At 37.5% G+C, this 15479-nt stretch overlaps 1 protein-coding gene across 1 annotated transcript in view; it reads left to right on the top strand.

The window, feature by feature from the left end:
• Positions 1-15479, top strand: part of TRPM3 (transient receptor potential cation channel subfamily M member 3) — a 260190-nt gene that overhangs the window by 139197 nt on the left and 105514 nt on the right. Inside the window, exons 5-6 of the mRNA XM_041422181.1 lie at positions 1773-1897; positions 7785-7956. Of these exons, the coding sequence (XP_041278115.1) occupies positions 1773-1897; positions 7785-7956 (297 nt within the window). The remainder of the gene's footprint in view (positions 1-1772; positions 1898-7784; positions 7957-15479) is intronic.

Here is a 15479-nt window from a genome sequence, read left to right as displayed (position 1 = left end):
CCCACATCTCTTCAAAATAAGGAATAAAATCACATTAATGTTGATCTGTGCCCTATGGTGATAATAATATTAGTTGTCAGATACTCTTGTCATGATGATGGTAAAGACAGATTTTAACATTTTTATGTTAAAATTACATCAGAAGAATGTACATGTTGTACACTTAATGCAGTTGATTACCGGAGCAACTGTATAAATCAAAATACATATTTTTTTAAAAAAAGGACAGATGATAACACTTGGCAAATGCACAACTGCTTCCTACCATTTTCAAATCCTCTTATTTGCAAATACCAAAACAATACAAATGACTAGGAAAGTCATCATAAATGCTGTTGAAAAGGACTCTTTTTCCTAGACAAAACAATGTAGTTCAAGTGGGTCTCTGGTGTTTTAAAAAGAAACAATTCAAAAAGAAATTTTGCAATATCAGTAATCTCTCAAGGACTTGATTGCTCAAGGACTAGGTTTCCAAACTGCACAGCTGAAAATTATTTGTGAAATCATAAAAATTGAGAATTTCTCAATAAAGTCTTTTTGTTGAAGATTAATTTTAAAAATGAATTTCTCTTAAGGAAAATTATAACTGAAAAGTCCTGAAATTCTGCTGTTGGACTGAGAATCAGTGACATGAGAGAGACGAAGCATACCTGCTTATAAACATGACTGTTGTTTTGAATATTCATGCCATGCTGAAAGCTGATTATTCTAAACAAGAGAATTTTTTGCAGTCTGGACAGATTTTCTGCTTTAAATCCTTTAGGCTGTTGGATCACAGCTTAATTCATAGCTGATGGCGGGTACAGGGTTGGGGTTTTTTAACCTTCCACCACAGGAAGAATACTAGACTCAAGGACATAGAGGATCTGTTAGGTTGTGGGGAGTTTTCTTACATTTACAGTCATTTACAGTTCAGAAAACTAAAACCAAAATCCTAACAAATAATTTGCATCCAATCATCTTGAAGTTGTGAAATTTAAACAATATGGAAATTGAGCAACTGAGAATCAAATAACATCTGCAGCAAACCCACAGGTCTGCTTCAGTGCAGCCGTATCCTAAAAATAGTTCTTAATAGATAGATTTTAAAATATTATTTTTTTAAAAGAGAGGAGAAATTACACTTGTCATTTGCACAGAGATACCACTGAAACACTGCCAAAGCTGGTCTAGGTAAGCAAGCAGCCCTTGGAAGAATGCTGGGAAGCAGCCATTCTCTCTGTACTAATTTCTGTTTTCCCGCTGATTCCCAGGGCGGATACTAGTACTCTGCTGGAAGCTATCTCAGGCAACTGAGTTTGTTCAGAAAGAGTGGCAAAATAGCTTCATCACAGAGTAGCATAATGATGTTTTCACATTTCCATCCGTGATTGGGAGCATTTGTGTATGAGCTGCACTTCTAAGGGAGTTGGGGGGTGGGGGGTGGGGAGCAGAATTAATTCCTGTGCTTCTTTCTGCGCTTGGAAATACACAAATGCATGCATGCACATGTGAGCACAAGTGCAGATAAATAAGCTGCAGTGAACTGTCAGCATTTCCATTATTTCTAAAGCTGTGTATTTTTTTCTTATTGCTTCATTTAGTAATTTTTGGATTCAATAAAATGAATCCACGGAAATTAACAATATGAAATAGGAATGTATTCATAGTTTTATATAATTGTAAGGATAGGCACAGATATTCCCTAAAAAACAAGTCTATACTAAATCCATATGATAATGAACAAAAAAGACATAATCATGAATTTTTGGTTTATGCTCTTTCTTTGCCAGGGGTCATTCGGCATGTTGGCGATGCCCTGAAAGATCATGCCTCAAAATCTCGAGGGAAGATCTGCACCATCGGTATAGCTCCCTGGGGGATTGTGGAAAATCAAGAGGATCTGATCGGCAAAGATGTAAGACCTATATAGACATAGATGACCTCCAGTATCTATAAATCTTCCAGTTATTTTTCCTGTCCTCTCCATCCCTCACTTAGTGATTCCTCTTAGAATTGTTGTCTGCAGCAAAAAGCCAATATATACACATATTTTCCATTAGGGTTGATGGTAGGTTTTGATATGGCAGAAATAAAAAGTCCTGCACTGTGTCTTATTTAAAAATAAATTATAAGGGCAATTCATTAAAAGCTATTCTTGAAAATATATCAAAGCTTCATCCTTAGAACTCTATGAACACATAAATGTGCCTAAGAAAAGACTGATTGCAAAACTTGAAATCTGGTTTATTTTCAAATACCATAATGCCTTGGTTACATTCAAAATTTCAGGCTATCCTCCTTAGAATATATTCCCTCCTATAAATTTTTATTGATGTAATTTTGAAAGGTCTTATTGGGTACTGTCGATAAGAGTGACCTCAAATAATTCACCTTCAGCCACTTTCTGGAGGACAGGGCTGGTGTTTCTCCAATTCTTTCACACTAATCTTCTCTTTTAAAACCCTAATACAGTAAGATTAACTCCTTAATTTTAAATACATGAATAGTTTGCCTGCACTGCTTATTTGTTACCTGAAACTTTTCTGAGCCCATTTTTTTCTCTCTTCTGGTTCATTTCTAAGAAGTCTGTCTGAGAATGAGTGACTGACTATGCGTGGAAGAGATACAGCTTTCAATCTGCATAAAGAACTTCTTCCTAGTCTTCATTAGCCTAACACATTCTTCTCTGTGTGTTCTGTATCCATGTCCAAGTTGTGAAGGGGAAGAAGATTCAAGTATCTCTTAAGTCAGGGGAGTTACAATGATTATAAAGAAAATTATCCAACTTGAGTTTCTTGCAATCCACTATGAAAGTACAACTGTTAGGGGAAAGTGTATTACCATGGAGTTTTGTGCTCTAATACCACAAAAACAAGCATGATCAGACTTTGCCACAGTAATTCTGAGTCATCAATGAACTCTTCTGAGGTGCAGTGCAGAAGGTAATTAGCAGAAAAAGCTAATCACAAGGATGCACTGTATCTTCGTAAAAAGGTGTAGTGTACACATAATTTTCAAATATTTCGTCTTCAGTGATTAGGCATGAGGCTCTGGAAACACAGCAGAACAAAGAAGTTAAGAAAAACATAAAATTAGCCATGAATTTTCAAATATTCCTATTCCTTTATTACTTTTTTCCTCCTGTTGCAACACTACGTCAGTTCTGAGGCAGTCACTGACTGTTTAAAGGGATCTGGAGCCTTCTTTTGCAGAAAAAGCTAAAAAAATCTTTTATTTCCCAGGTGTTCCAGCCATGCGGAGCAGCTCCCCTGACTTCTGATTTCTTTAAGCAATGCTTTCCTCTAAATATCCTTCCAATTTAATAGGAAACCAAGAAGTTGTCCAAAATAAAATAAACAATTTTTTTAAAAAAATACTTTCTTATTAAGTCATAAAAGACTTAATACTTACTCTGATCATCAGATACAAAATTTTAAAAGTTTAATATAAAGTTACAACTGATTTGGGTAGGGTCTTCTATTGAGGCAGACACAATTATTTCAGTAGGGTTACAATTACAGGGTCATCACTAAGGACAAAAATATTTCAAAATATACCTTTGATAGAGAACATAAAATTTATCCTCTCAACTTCTTTGCCCCAAATAGTTTTATAAAATTATTGATCAATGGCATGATGTAATGCTGAATCACATCTGGTTTTATTGATCTCTGATGCACGTGTAATGGATACTGCTTTATGCTTATTTATATCAAATTTCATCTTCCATTTAATTACCTCACCAGGCTGTTTTATGAAGACTTTAGTCCACTGAAATATTTGTAAGCTTTTCACCCTCTAATTGATCACAAATCCCTTACACCTATGTTGAACAGAATATAACACAGCTTGAGGTAGGCCACTTATGTCACTAAATCTTCTTAGTAAGAGCCTTCACAAAATCACTTTTTCCTTCTCACTGTTTTCCCACCCTTCCCCCCCAGCTTTCCTCTGTTATTTATGCCTCAAAGGACTTTCTCTCTTATTCAATGCATGCAGTTTCTTTAGAAGCATTTGGTGAGGAAGCTGTTTTGGAAGCTTTTTAAAAATCAAAGTGTACTATATTGACTGGCTCATTAGAGGTGAATGCTGTGTAATGAACCGAGAAGGGGAAATGTAAATAGTACCATAAGCATGTAAAATGAATCATCATTAAGCAAGAAACAAAGGCCACAAAGGATCATACAAGGGGGGAGAAAAAGTCAACCAGTAGTAAAAGGCTTGGTGGACTCTGGCATCAATGTGGGTTTATGCCTATATGCACCATGTCTGGTTAAATTATGGTCAGAACTGAAGAGTTGCAAAAACATACATGCTGAAACTTCCAGCATCAGATAGAGGCAGAAGACTGTTGTAGTCATGGGTTTTGGAGGGACAGGGGGTGCAGCAGGGGAGCTGTGGCCATTGCACATGTCCCCATGCATGTGGCCTCTCTGTGCCTCATGGCAAGGGAGGCATGCCCAGCCGAGGTGTTCCTCTGCTAATGCCTCAGCCGTATGGATCCAGAAGCCATAGCTGAGGGCTTTAATTATATTTACCAGCCCTTCCAAGTCAGTCAACCTTCAGGAATCCTGGGGGACTTCCTCAGAGCCATAAAGAAAACTGACCAAGTTAGAGGAAATATTATAGCTGTTTGCTATTTTTTATATTGTGATGATTAAAGATCCCTAAAGACACATGTCTCTACTTCAGTACCATAAAAGCAATATAGCAGAAAATAGTGCAATGCCTAACACTCTCAGATTCTAATTTAGAAACAAAGCACACAAGGGAGTTGGTTGCCTTATTTCCCCATATTTTCAGATAGAACTGAGAAAGTAAAGTGGCATGCTCAGTTTTGTAGAAAATTGTGATTATAAACAAGTTTCTTCCTATACACAGAACCATTCTCCCTTCTAAGACAGTACACTTTGTAAGTCATTGTAGCGTGCATGTATCTACTTTCAGGGTCTGTTCAGTCCTCATTTGGGTTTAATTCTAAGTTACCTCAGTAGGAGACCAGGGGTAAAGATACGGACTGGCATATTTGTAGCATATGTGGAGAATTTGGACCATGAGCCAAAAGGTCCAGGAACCTCTGAATTAAATCAGGAGCTACTCTGTTCCCTGGTATGCTCCAGAGCAACAAGGCTGCAGAAATGGTTTGATTTGAACAACAGCTGCTACTCCTTGAAAAGCAAAGCATGCATCTCTTTCTTTTTCCATCACTTCTTTGAGCTCACTGTTTGTCACAAACTCTTTGCCTCCACATAGACTACTCAGATTCATGCACCGGTTCACATGGCACTTGCAGGCTCGTTGTCATGGTGAGTTACCCTGAGAGATTTTTCAAGTCTCTATGTTGAGTGTCATATGCCTACAGGGAATCTAAGGAGAACAACAATGCTTCTTATTCAAACTCACTGCCACCTCAAGGTGCAAAGGCAAGCGCTGGGGTTAGCCCAGCCACTCACCTATTGACAGAATTCCCTCATCCCATGCAGCATGAGGACTGCTTCACAGCATGGCTGCTGTCACATTCATTAATCTGTATCTGGAGGGACTGTCTTGAGCACAAACTATTCCTTTCAGCTCTGCAGAGGAAGGTGTCCAGGGGCATTATTCGCTAGTCTCTCTATTCTCCCTATTCTCATTTCAAAGTTGGATGGGACTTGGAGCAATCTAGTCTAGTGGAAGGTGTCCCTGCCTGTTGTGAGTGGTCTTTAAGGTAAATTGAGTGATCTTTAAGGTCACTTCCAGCCCAAACTGTCATGGGATTCTATATGTGTAGAAAGAGGATGGGAAAACAGCTTAAAGTCATAGTTTTTTCCAACTATTTAGCTTGCCTGTAAAATGCAAGGGGTTAAAAAGAACAGATCAATGGAAACTGCAACAGTCAGAAATCACAAATCTGCTGAGTGTTGTGGAAGAGCAAGTAACCTCAAGGAAGTATCCTCGAAGCTTAGTATGTTCTTACCTTCCTGAAGATTTTGTTTATCCTTTTCTCAGGAAGAATCTCGCAGTGTGGTTTGAGAAATTTTATTGTCAAAAAAAGTAATTCAGATGCACAACATGCAGTGAACAGTTCAGTTGAAAATATTTGTAGTCTCATTTTCACATCCATTAAATTTATTAATAATGTAACTCACCTTGTAGCTAAACACAGAACAAAAGCATAGCTTTCTAATCTGTTCTGCAGCAGCATTACTGAGTCAATATATGAAGGCTTCAGTACTGCAACTCATTAGAGCTGCAGATCAAGATGTCACAGTTAGAAGGTTTTGAGCTGTGGCTCTCAGGAACAATCTGTCAGTAGAATTGTCTGCACAGTGGCCTGTACTCATACAATGAACAGGCAACTCAAAGGATTCCTCTACTGTAAGGCCTTGCTGATATCCATTTATTGAGAGATGGGGTGGATATCAGTTTTAAAAATTTGCACTGTTTTAATTTTATTTTATTTGATTTTTAGGGATGTGAGAAAGAGCCTTCCTTCTCTTTCTGACAGTGCCATGGGCTACATGGCTTCTGTATCTGTAGAAGCTAGCTATTAAACACATTCCAGCAGTGTACTGATATTTGTTAAGCCATATGCAGCTGTAGAATAAATTGTTATGAGTGAGACACCAAAAGAAGCAGCTCAGATTAAAAAAATCTGAGCCAGGGCTATCACCTCTTCTCACAGAGTGTAGTGCACTCCCTTGCTGTTGGCCAGCTGCCCTCTAGGTCTTCTTAGACCTATTCCCTCCTTTTGCAGGATGAAGAGCTTACAGAGCACCCTTTACATGACAGTTTATTACAGCAAAAGACGTTTGTGTATTTCTCCTTGCAGGCTAAGAGCTGATCAAAGTTAGGCAGACATTAACAAATGAAAATAATATCTAGAGAGAGATCTCTGGCTAAAGAATTGCTAACACATATTGTTTTAAAAGAATTGTGTCTCAATTAGAGATCTCTTTAATATTACAGAGGGAAAAAAGCTTAGGAATAAATCAATAACTTATAATATTTCTCTCTGCAAGCATCTGTGTCAAATTTTGAGCATACATATTTGTGCATTAAAAGCACAAGACCTGAAAAATGAATAATGTCAGAACTCTGAAGAAAATTGTTTGCAAATGAAGGATGGTCCAGCTGAGTTTTCTGTCATTGCAGCACTTCTTCAGCTAAGACTTCATTTTACAGATTTTCAGTTTTGTCTCTCCAAAAAGACAAGACATACATAAGAAAGGCAGGGCATAGTATTGCTAGAAAACGTTTGAAGTGTCAGTCAGGATACCTTGACACAACACCAATTGTTTTGCTGTGTTAGTACAGTCTTACTTATGTCAACAGACACCTACCAAAGCAAGTGACAGCAAGAAAATTGAAAATGTGGTGTAATATCATGTGTACACCTCTCCAAGAGTGGAACTCACCTGTATTTGTGTATCTCCGGTGCTGGTGGTCCTGCATGAGCCAACACTGGAGGCATGATGCTGGGTGGGGTCTGTGAAGGACAAATCAAAGAATTTGGTCAGAGCAAGGTGAGATTTTACACCAACTGTCTAGGTAGGCAGCACTAGACAGGGTGTGTGCATAGTCACCCAGACCTTTGGAGCACTGATGGTGCCATGGAAAACCCTTTAAGCCATGTCTGCATCTGAAAGGGCAGTGTTAAGGTTTTCTACTTTACATACAAAAGGCAGTAATGCTCAAGTGCAGTACTCTAAGTTTGAATTTTTCTTTTGTTTCATCTTGTCAGCTCATATCTTGTAATTGATCTAGTTCAGAGGCTCTCTTCTGTTAAGTGTGCCTTCTTTTCCTCTGTCTCTAAAATGCAGGTGGTCCGACCATACCAGACGATGTCCAATCCCATGAGCAAGCTGACAGTGCTCAACAGCATGCATTCTCATTTTATTTTGGCTGACAATGGTACTACTGGTAAATATGGAGCAGAGGTAAAGCTTCGCAGACACCTGGAAAAGCACATTTCACTTCAGAAGATAAATACAAGTGAGTCGCATGCTGCTTGTATTGCTTTATAATTGCAAAAACCACTCAGTATAAAGAAGCAATAATTCTGCACATGTGGAGGAGTGGTTCTGCTGTCTATGGTGACTATGATCTAAGGAAAGCAAATAATGAGCAAAGATAATAAAATTTTATTTTAGAGTGCAGTGGGTTTTAGTGTGCACAGCAGAAATAGCTGGATTTGTTTCTGCTAAGTTTCAAGCAGTATGTGGTAAGTTTCACATTCCACTCAGATCTGTGGTAGCCTGTCTTCCTTAGAACTGTGTACAGTTAAGTTCTCCTTAGTTTAGTAAGGGAAAGGGTGAAATTAGCACAGTTAAAGAAAAGGGTAACAAAATAGAAGGAAGAGTTTTTTATTATAAATGTTTTGCAGGTTGAAGAGACACTGATATTTATAGGCAGTGAGAGTGTTCCATAAAAGTGCTGCTATACCTTTGCACTGTGTTTATTAGTTTCTCCTAGGCAGCTGTCATTAGCCAAAGCCAGAAGCTGAATTATGAACTTAGGTCTTCCTGCCACTTCATCTTTTGCAACCCTGATAATATCACATCATGACCAGACTGAAGCCCCAGTTTTTCTCTCAAAGTTGTATTTTTTCTTTTCATGTACCACTTTCCTACCTAAAAGAAAAGAATAGTCACCTAAGAAAGCATTTCTGCATGGATAAAATAAAATATGATATCTCAATACTAGTATTATTTTTTTTTTTTTTTTTTTTTTTTTTTTTTTTTTTTTTTTTGTGGCACAGGAATGTGAAACTGGAATGAGACTAGGAAAAGCATTTAGCTCTCAGACATCAGATGACAAGGAATTACGGGCAGGCCCAGTTGGGTGAATGCAAGCTAGAATGTTCTTCATGCTTCATAAAAGTTTCTGTATGATGAATATAATCTGTGCTTAAATTAAAATATTGTGCTGCTTACAGGCTTCAACACCACTGCATGAACTCCACTCGCTACAGGCTTATTGTTTTTAGGTTATCAAAGTTACATTGTTTTTTCTCAGAGAACACTATGTAGATACGCACAAAATGTGTGCAACATAAGTAGTGGGTGCATGCCTGGGAGCTTCCTTAGCTGATGAAGATAGTGCAATCTAATCCTAACTTGACCAGCAGCAAAAAGACACATTTGAAAATGGCATATCATGAAAATACATAAAATTGTGGCATAAACAGCAGTTACTTTGAAGGCCTTTAAAAGAAAATTGTGAGCTTTTACAGTTTACAGCATAAAATTTTGGTGGCAAAATCTTATCTTAAAAAAGAAATCTCTTTAGTGAGATTTAACTAAATTCAGATTTGGTCAAGAGGCTTATCTTTTAAAAAGTGACTGATGGATGAAAATACAGACTTCGGTCATTCAAGTCAAATGCTTGCGTGGCTTCTTCAAACATCTAAAAAATTAAGAACTTCTCTGGTTTCTTTCTTCAGTACACCCCACAAACAAAAGTAAGAGTCCTACTTTTCACTTTCCTCTGTGACAGAGACTGTCCACCATTTAATCACTGGCTCCCTCTCTCTCTTATAAACACAAAGATACTTGGATCTCACAATACTTCCTCAAAATAGAAATGTGAAAAAATTGTTGAAAAAGAAATCTGCCAATAAGATTTGTACATCTCGGTTCAGTGGCATCCAGAATGTTTCTGCAATGTTTTGTTTTTCCTTACTTTAGAAGAGGTTGACTGAGTCCTGCCCACACTCTAGTTATTAGGAAGTTGGCCATATGGATGAGAAAGACCACCTGCCTTGTTGGGTCAGCCAAACAGATGGCCAATTTCTGATGCTTTTCTTTACCCTTATTTGTAGCAGAGCAATGTAGATCCTCCATCCTGTGCATGACAGGGCATTGCTGCCAAGGGATTTTTATCCAAATGGGAGTCTGTGCAGCCATGCATGTATGTCTTTACTTACCATATTCCACTTGCAAGCATGTGGAGTGGGGGAAAACACTGACAGCACCACAATTTTCTTTGTGGGAGAGTCAGGAAAATGTGCAATTTTTAGTTAATCACTGAAAAAGAGAGTCTGCTCTAGAAAACAGAACACATTTAGGAACTCGTAAACAACTGATAACTTTTTGTTTCACAGCCTGCCCCTCAACAATAGTGCTAAAAGTAGATTTTTATTCTTATTTTTAAGTCTGCCTGAGTTTTACATGCTAGGCTTGTCCTTTCTTCTTATCTATTTTCCTTTGCTTTAACTTTGTTTTTTTCTGCAGTGCCGTGATAGCTCTCCTGGATATTTGGGGTCACATATAGTTCACAAAGGGAAGCTTTAAAGTTGTTCTCACATATTAAAGACCCAGAAAATGGCATTCCCTTCAAATAGACTAGGACAGTGGCAGTCTCTTTTATAAAATTTAAGACTAAATTGGGTCATTAAATATGTCAGATAATTCTGGTAATCTCAGCCTTTTTTATTCCTAATATGGCATTAAAATCAGTCATCCAGCAGTATCCAATTTCTTGAATCAGTGTACTATATAATAAGAATAAGAACAAGAATAACAATAGGAAGAAGAATAAGAAGAATGTCCAATTATGCCGCTTACGAGCACTAGGGAAAATATTTTATCGAGTATTCTGTTTTCCACTATCTTTTTAGATTTCACCACTTGTGTTGCTCTTATTTTGTCCTCAGCAAATACTCAGGAACTAAAAAAATGCTTTTCAGAAAAGCAGAGGGTGACATTTGTGGCCCTGAGCCTGCAGGTTCAGCAGTCACTCACTTGTGCAATTACCTAGAGGTTAATTTGATGCTTTAATGCTCAGCACAGGTTTTTCTTATTTTCACAAAGGAAGGCTATTTTAACACAGCCCATTTCTTGAAGTGAGCCTCAAGTTGTCTCAAAGTCCTGGAATTTCAAAGTGCATCATTTTGTAGCATAACATGTTGAAAGTAAGAACTTTTCTGAAAATGTTTGAAGATCAAAAGGCAATATTCAAAGCGATCTGATCAGAAATGTTTCTGGTCTCCAGTTCAACAAATATTTGGGTCCTGGAGTTTTTGCAGAATTTTCAAGGTACAGAGATCATTTGAAGATATACACTGGAAAGAAAGAAAGAAAGATATATTTGTAACTATCTCTGCCATAGAGTTTATTTTTATAGCATTACATGGTTAACTCAATAGTTCATGTAAAAGTTTTTACATTGAAATATGGAGTCTGTACTATTCAAAAATATTGCATTAATGAGCAGAAGATTCTCAGGATAAGGGTACAGAGATTTTTAACACAATAAAATGCCCCAGCTCGAAATGGAGATGTAGAAATTGGAGGGCAGCTGTGTATCCATCGCTGATGCTCTCCTTACACTGTTGCGTGGCAGGAAGGGATCTATGGCATGTCAAGCTGATGTAATCCACCACTGCCAGCTTACTGATTTCTGATTCACAGCTTCTGGAACTGCTCAAGAGACTAAACTCTGTCTCATTGCCTTGGACACAAGACAGCTCACAGCTGTCTGTAGAATGACAGATTACACATAGACTGTAACAGACTTCTGAAGGTCCCCAGTGTGAGTCTCTTCTCAAAGAGAAGTATTTGCAATGCTGAGTAAGTTTATCTATAACTTCATTTAGCCAATAACCTCCAATAATTAATATTCAATCTTCATTTAGCCAATACCCTCCTATATTAATATTCAACCTGTCCAATCTATAAGGACACCAGCAAAAGGTTTACAAACTTTCCAAAGCCCCATCACAAGTGTGTTGTCTGAAGCTCGCAAACTGCTATTTTTTGGGCATTTTCCCTTCACAGAACCTCACCATATCAAGAAAATATGTCTCTGACACCTTTTCAACATCACTGCAGGTTGTACAGCAGGTATAGGATAACTCATTAGACTCCTTTTCAAAAGGTTAAACAAGCACTGCTGTCTCCAACTCTCCTCCTTAGGCATATGCTTTAGGCCTCTAGGGACCTATGTCTTTTTCCTCTGGATGCTTGCCATCTTCTCCTCATCCTTCATGGACAGCACAAACCTACATCCAGTGCTTCAGCTACAGCCCTGCTAGTGATGAACAGAGTGAGTATGGGGCAAGAGCCCACCCTTGACACACTGGTCTAATGTACCCAAGTACCTGCCGTGCATAGTGTGCACCAAGACTATGCTGGTGCCTCACATTCATGTGGGCACCCACTGTAACCCTGAGTCCTTGGCCTAAGGATATGATTGTCTGATTGGAGCAAAAGTTCTGTTTTACTCTGAATAGCCATTATATTCAGAGTAATTCTGAATATTGGAATTCTTTTTGAAGAATGAACGCAGCAAATTGCAATTTTTGTGGGAATTCTCAAGTTTAGGCTTGATTTTCCTAAATATCATACAAGTCCTTACTGTTGAGACCTAAAATCCATTTTAAACAATGTAGTCAAATTATAACAATAACTAGAAGTCTTTAAGCGTCCATCCTCAGGACATAATCTGCCATGATATTGTAGGCCTAGGATTTAATTATTCTTTTTCTAAAGGTTTGTGTACATCCCTTAGCCTCATCTCATCTACAGTACTCCTTGGCTTGAGTCATTCTGAAGTATTATGTTTCAATGCTGAATTTTATTCAGAAGGAATACAATTTCTTCTTTTCTTTTTCTCCTTTCCCTGATGCCTGAGAAGTCTTCAGTATATTGTAACATTGTACATTTTTTGTACCCTTTACAACTGCTTTTTCAAAATATTGTGTACTTAGATCTTCTTTCCAGTGGGTCACAATGGTGCAAAGAAGTTTCCAAAGAAGCTGTTGGGGGGGGGGGGGGGGGAAGGCAGGGAATTAAAAAAAGCAGAACAATTTTCACCAGTATGGTCACTGGTTTCAAAATCAATGCATGTCTTATGATCTTACGATCACTCAAGATGTGAAAGTGCAGCTAGTCTATTTTTTACCCATCCTGTGGAAGTACTAGTGGTCAATACAGAACAAGAACTTAATGTGTCACCAAACAGATGATGTAATCTATAAACAGAGAAAGTAAATAAATGAAGCATGTAATTACTAGAGATTACCTATTGTAAATTCTGCAATTATAGCATTCCTGGACACTAGCAAACTATTTTTCCAAAGTGCTGTAGAATGGCCTGGTCATTTGCTCAGATGTACTTCATTACTATTTCTGCAGAACGTTGCTGAGTAATGCAATAGACACATCAGCTGTGCCTTGAACCAGAAATATAATAGAACCAGAAATATAAAAGAAATCTGTCTACAAAATGTGCGTTGGAAGTTACAAGTCATAAAATATTCATTCCTGCTACTCCACAGATGGTTAGATTAAATTGCCAACGTAGCAACTCAGCTAATACATTTGATCTGAGGTCTGTTAATCATTTTCAGGCAAAGTCACTTCAATAGGTTGACATGCCGTGGGTTTCACTCATTTTGTGATTACACAGAACAATGCTTTCTCATTAACAAGTGTGGTCTAGAATTATCTCATATTACATATAAAGGGCCTCTACCAGTACTTGCAGAATCTTGAAAAATCCTGCTGAAAGCTTCTTCCTTTTGGCTTCAGACTCATGTATGCATTTTTATAATATGAGTATAATTTCATTCCTTTTGTTTGCAATAAGGCCTTCCTTTCGCATGACAACATAGTTGTTGCTATTAACTGATTTTTATTGCTGCTCGAAGTATTCTCAAGTCCTTAAAGAGCTTACAGCATGGCTGCCAAGAACTTGCATCACAAACGTTTACTTTCCTTCGTATGAGTGCTCTTACTGGAGCAGAGGAGCAAGACAAGGACACGGATTATTTATATATATAATGATCATTGCACGTTGCACGTATGAACTCTTTTAATTTGAATGAAAGGTGTTGTGAATTAATAAGAATGTTGTATGTTTTCCTTTAAAAGAACACATATAATTTTGTCAGCAGAATCAGAATTTGGACATGACACATAGGATAGCATAGCCCACCACAGCACGGCATAGCATGCACTCATAGCATGTTCTTGTGTATGCATAACCATTTAGTGAAACATATGATCATTTTCTGTCTTTCATGTACATTTCATGTCTTATACCATATACGTGTCAGTAATAAAATTTGTGTTTGACATGTGTCAGGAAGGAATGTGTCAGGAAATGGTAATGTAGTGGTTCAAAAAGCAGAATAAATAAGCTTTGTGTGATATTTGCATACCTGACAAATGGTCTTGAAAACATACTGACCACATGTTAATGACATTTTATTTTTAGATTCAGGTATTCTACTAATATTGAAGGCTTCATACATCAAAATATTAAAATCTTCATCAGAATACTGCCAGAATTTTTCATTCTCTGTAACTCTCTGACAGAGGTTTTGCATTCTTAAAATTTGCTTTGGAAATGGATGGAGTCCACTCAGTGAACCAGTGATGTTCAAATTGGGCTTAACAGTTACAATCATAGATTAAAATGTAGAAAGATCTAATGTTTCCTCTAATTATTTAAAAGACGATCCCATACTTGTTAGATTTCTGACATTTCGTAGTATTAGACACAGCCTCCAGAGAAGGAAAGAGACAGGTGAGATGAACAAAATGAGGCAAAAGGACTTCACTAACATGAGGAATGAGTATAACAAGCATATGTAATGTCACCTAGCCAGCAGGAGTCCAGGCTGTGCTGATGAGGAGGGAAGGCTTTTTTCTGCTATTGAAAACTCTTTTCATAAAATTAGCTACCACCTTCTTCAGAAGAAGTTATCTGGAAAAAGAATAAAAAGGCAAAGGAAAAAAACTCTTTTCTTATATTTTTAACAATTCCATTTCCAGGAGAGCCAGAAATAATGTAAAAATATGGATATGTAACCAAAAACATATTTGAAACCAGAATGTTGAGCCAGAGGATGTAAAGGTTCTGTGTGTTTAATTGGAAATAGACCCCTTGAAAAAATCAGAAAGTTTGAAGTAGTTTGCTTTATTTTGTATCTTTCATAAACTTTTCAGCCTTTTATAAATCTTTAACCTATATACTCCATAGCCTTTTTGAAGCTTCAAGAACCACTTTGCACTGCTAGGTCCGTTCCTACGCACTGAAGCATGTTGATATTTCTGAGGAAGGTGACCACACCAAATCCTTAGGGTGTGTAGATCCACCTTGTGAAACAAATACTCTTCTTTTGAGCAGTGCATTTCTGGAGAAATTGTCTCCCAGACCACAGAGGACTAAATGCAAAATTTTACTATTCATTATCATGCTTCAGTTATTCTGATTTTAAACATGCCAGTTGGTGCTGAAGGTTTGCTCTACCTCCACTGTATGCTGTTTGAAAAACAGACAAACAATAGGCATTGGAACCTGTGACCTTGTATTTAATCTTTCTTCTTTACAGAGTTGGTTAATGTAGTTGAATTTTGGTAGGCCTGTGAGAAAAAATTACCTCTGAATAGGAATTGATAGATAAAGCTGGGTGATTTGATTAGGTAGAGAAGGCAGTTTAGACAGTATAATGTGTCAGCAATATCTGTTCATGTGACCCGTGGACTTCCCTTTGTCATCCTATGCCT

Source organism: Onychostruthus taczanowskii, unplaced genomic scaffold (genome assembly GCF_017590055.1).
Source record: "Onychostruthus taczanowskii isolate IOZ18803 unplaced genomic scaffold, ASM1759005v1 scaffold72, whole genome shotgun sequence".
In the NCBI taxonomy this organism is placed as follows: Eukaryota; Metazoa; Chordata; class Aves; order Passeriformes; family Passeridae; genus Onychostruthus; species Onychostruthus taczanowskii.
The sequence above is the reverse complement of the archived record's forward strand: the minus strand, read 5'-3'. Positions and strand labels throughout refer to the sequence as shown.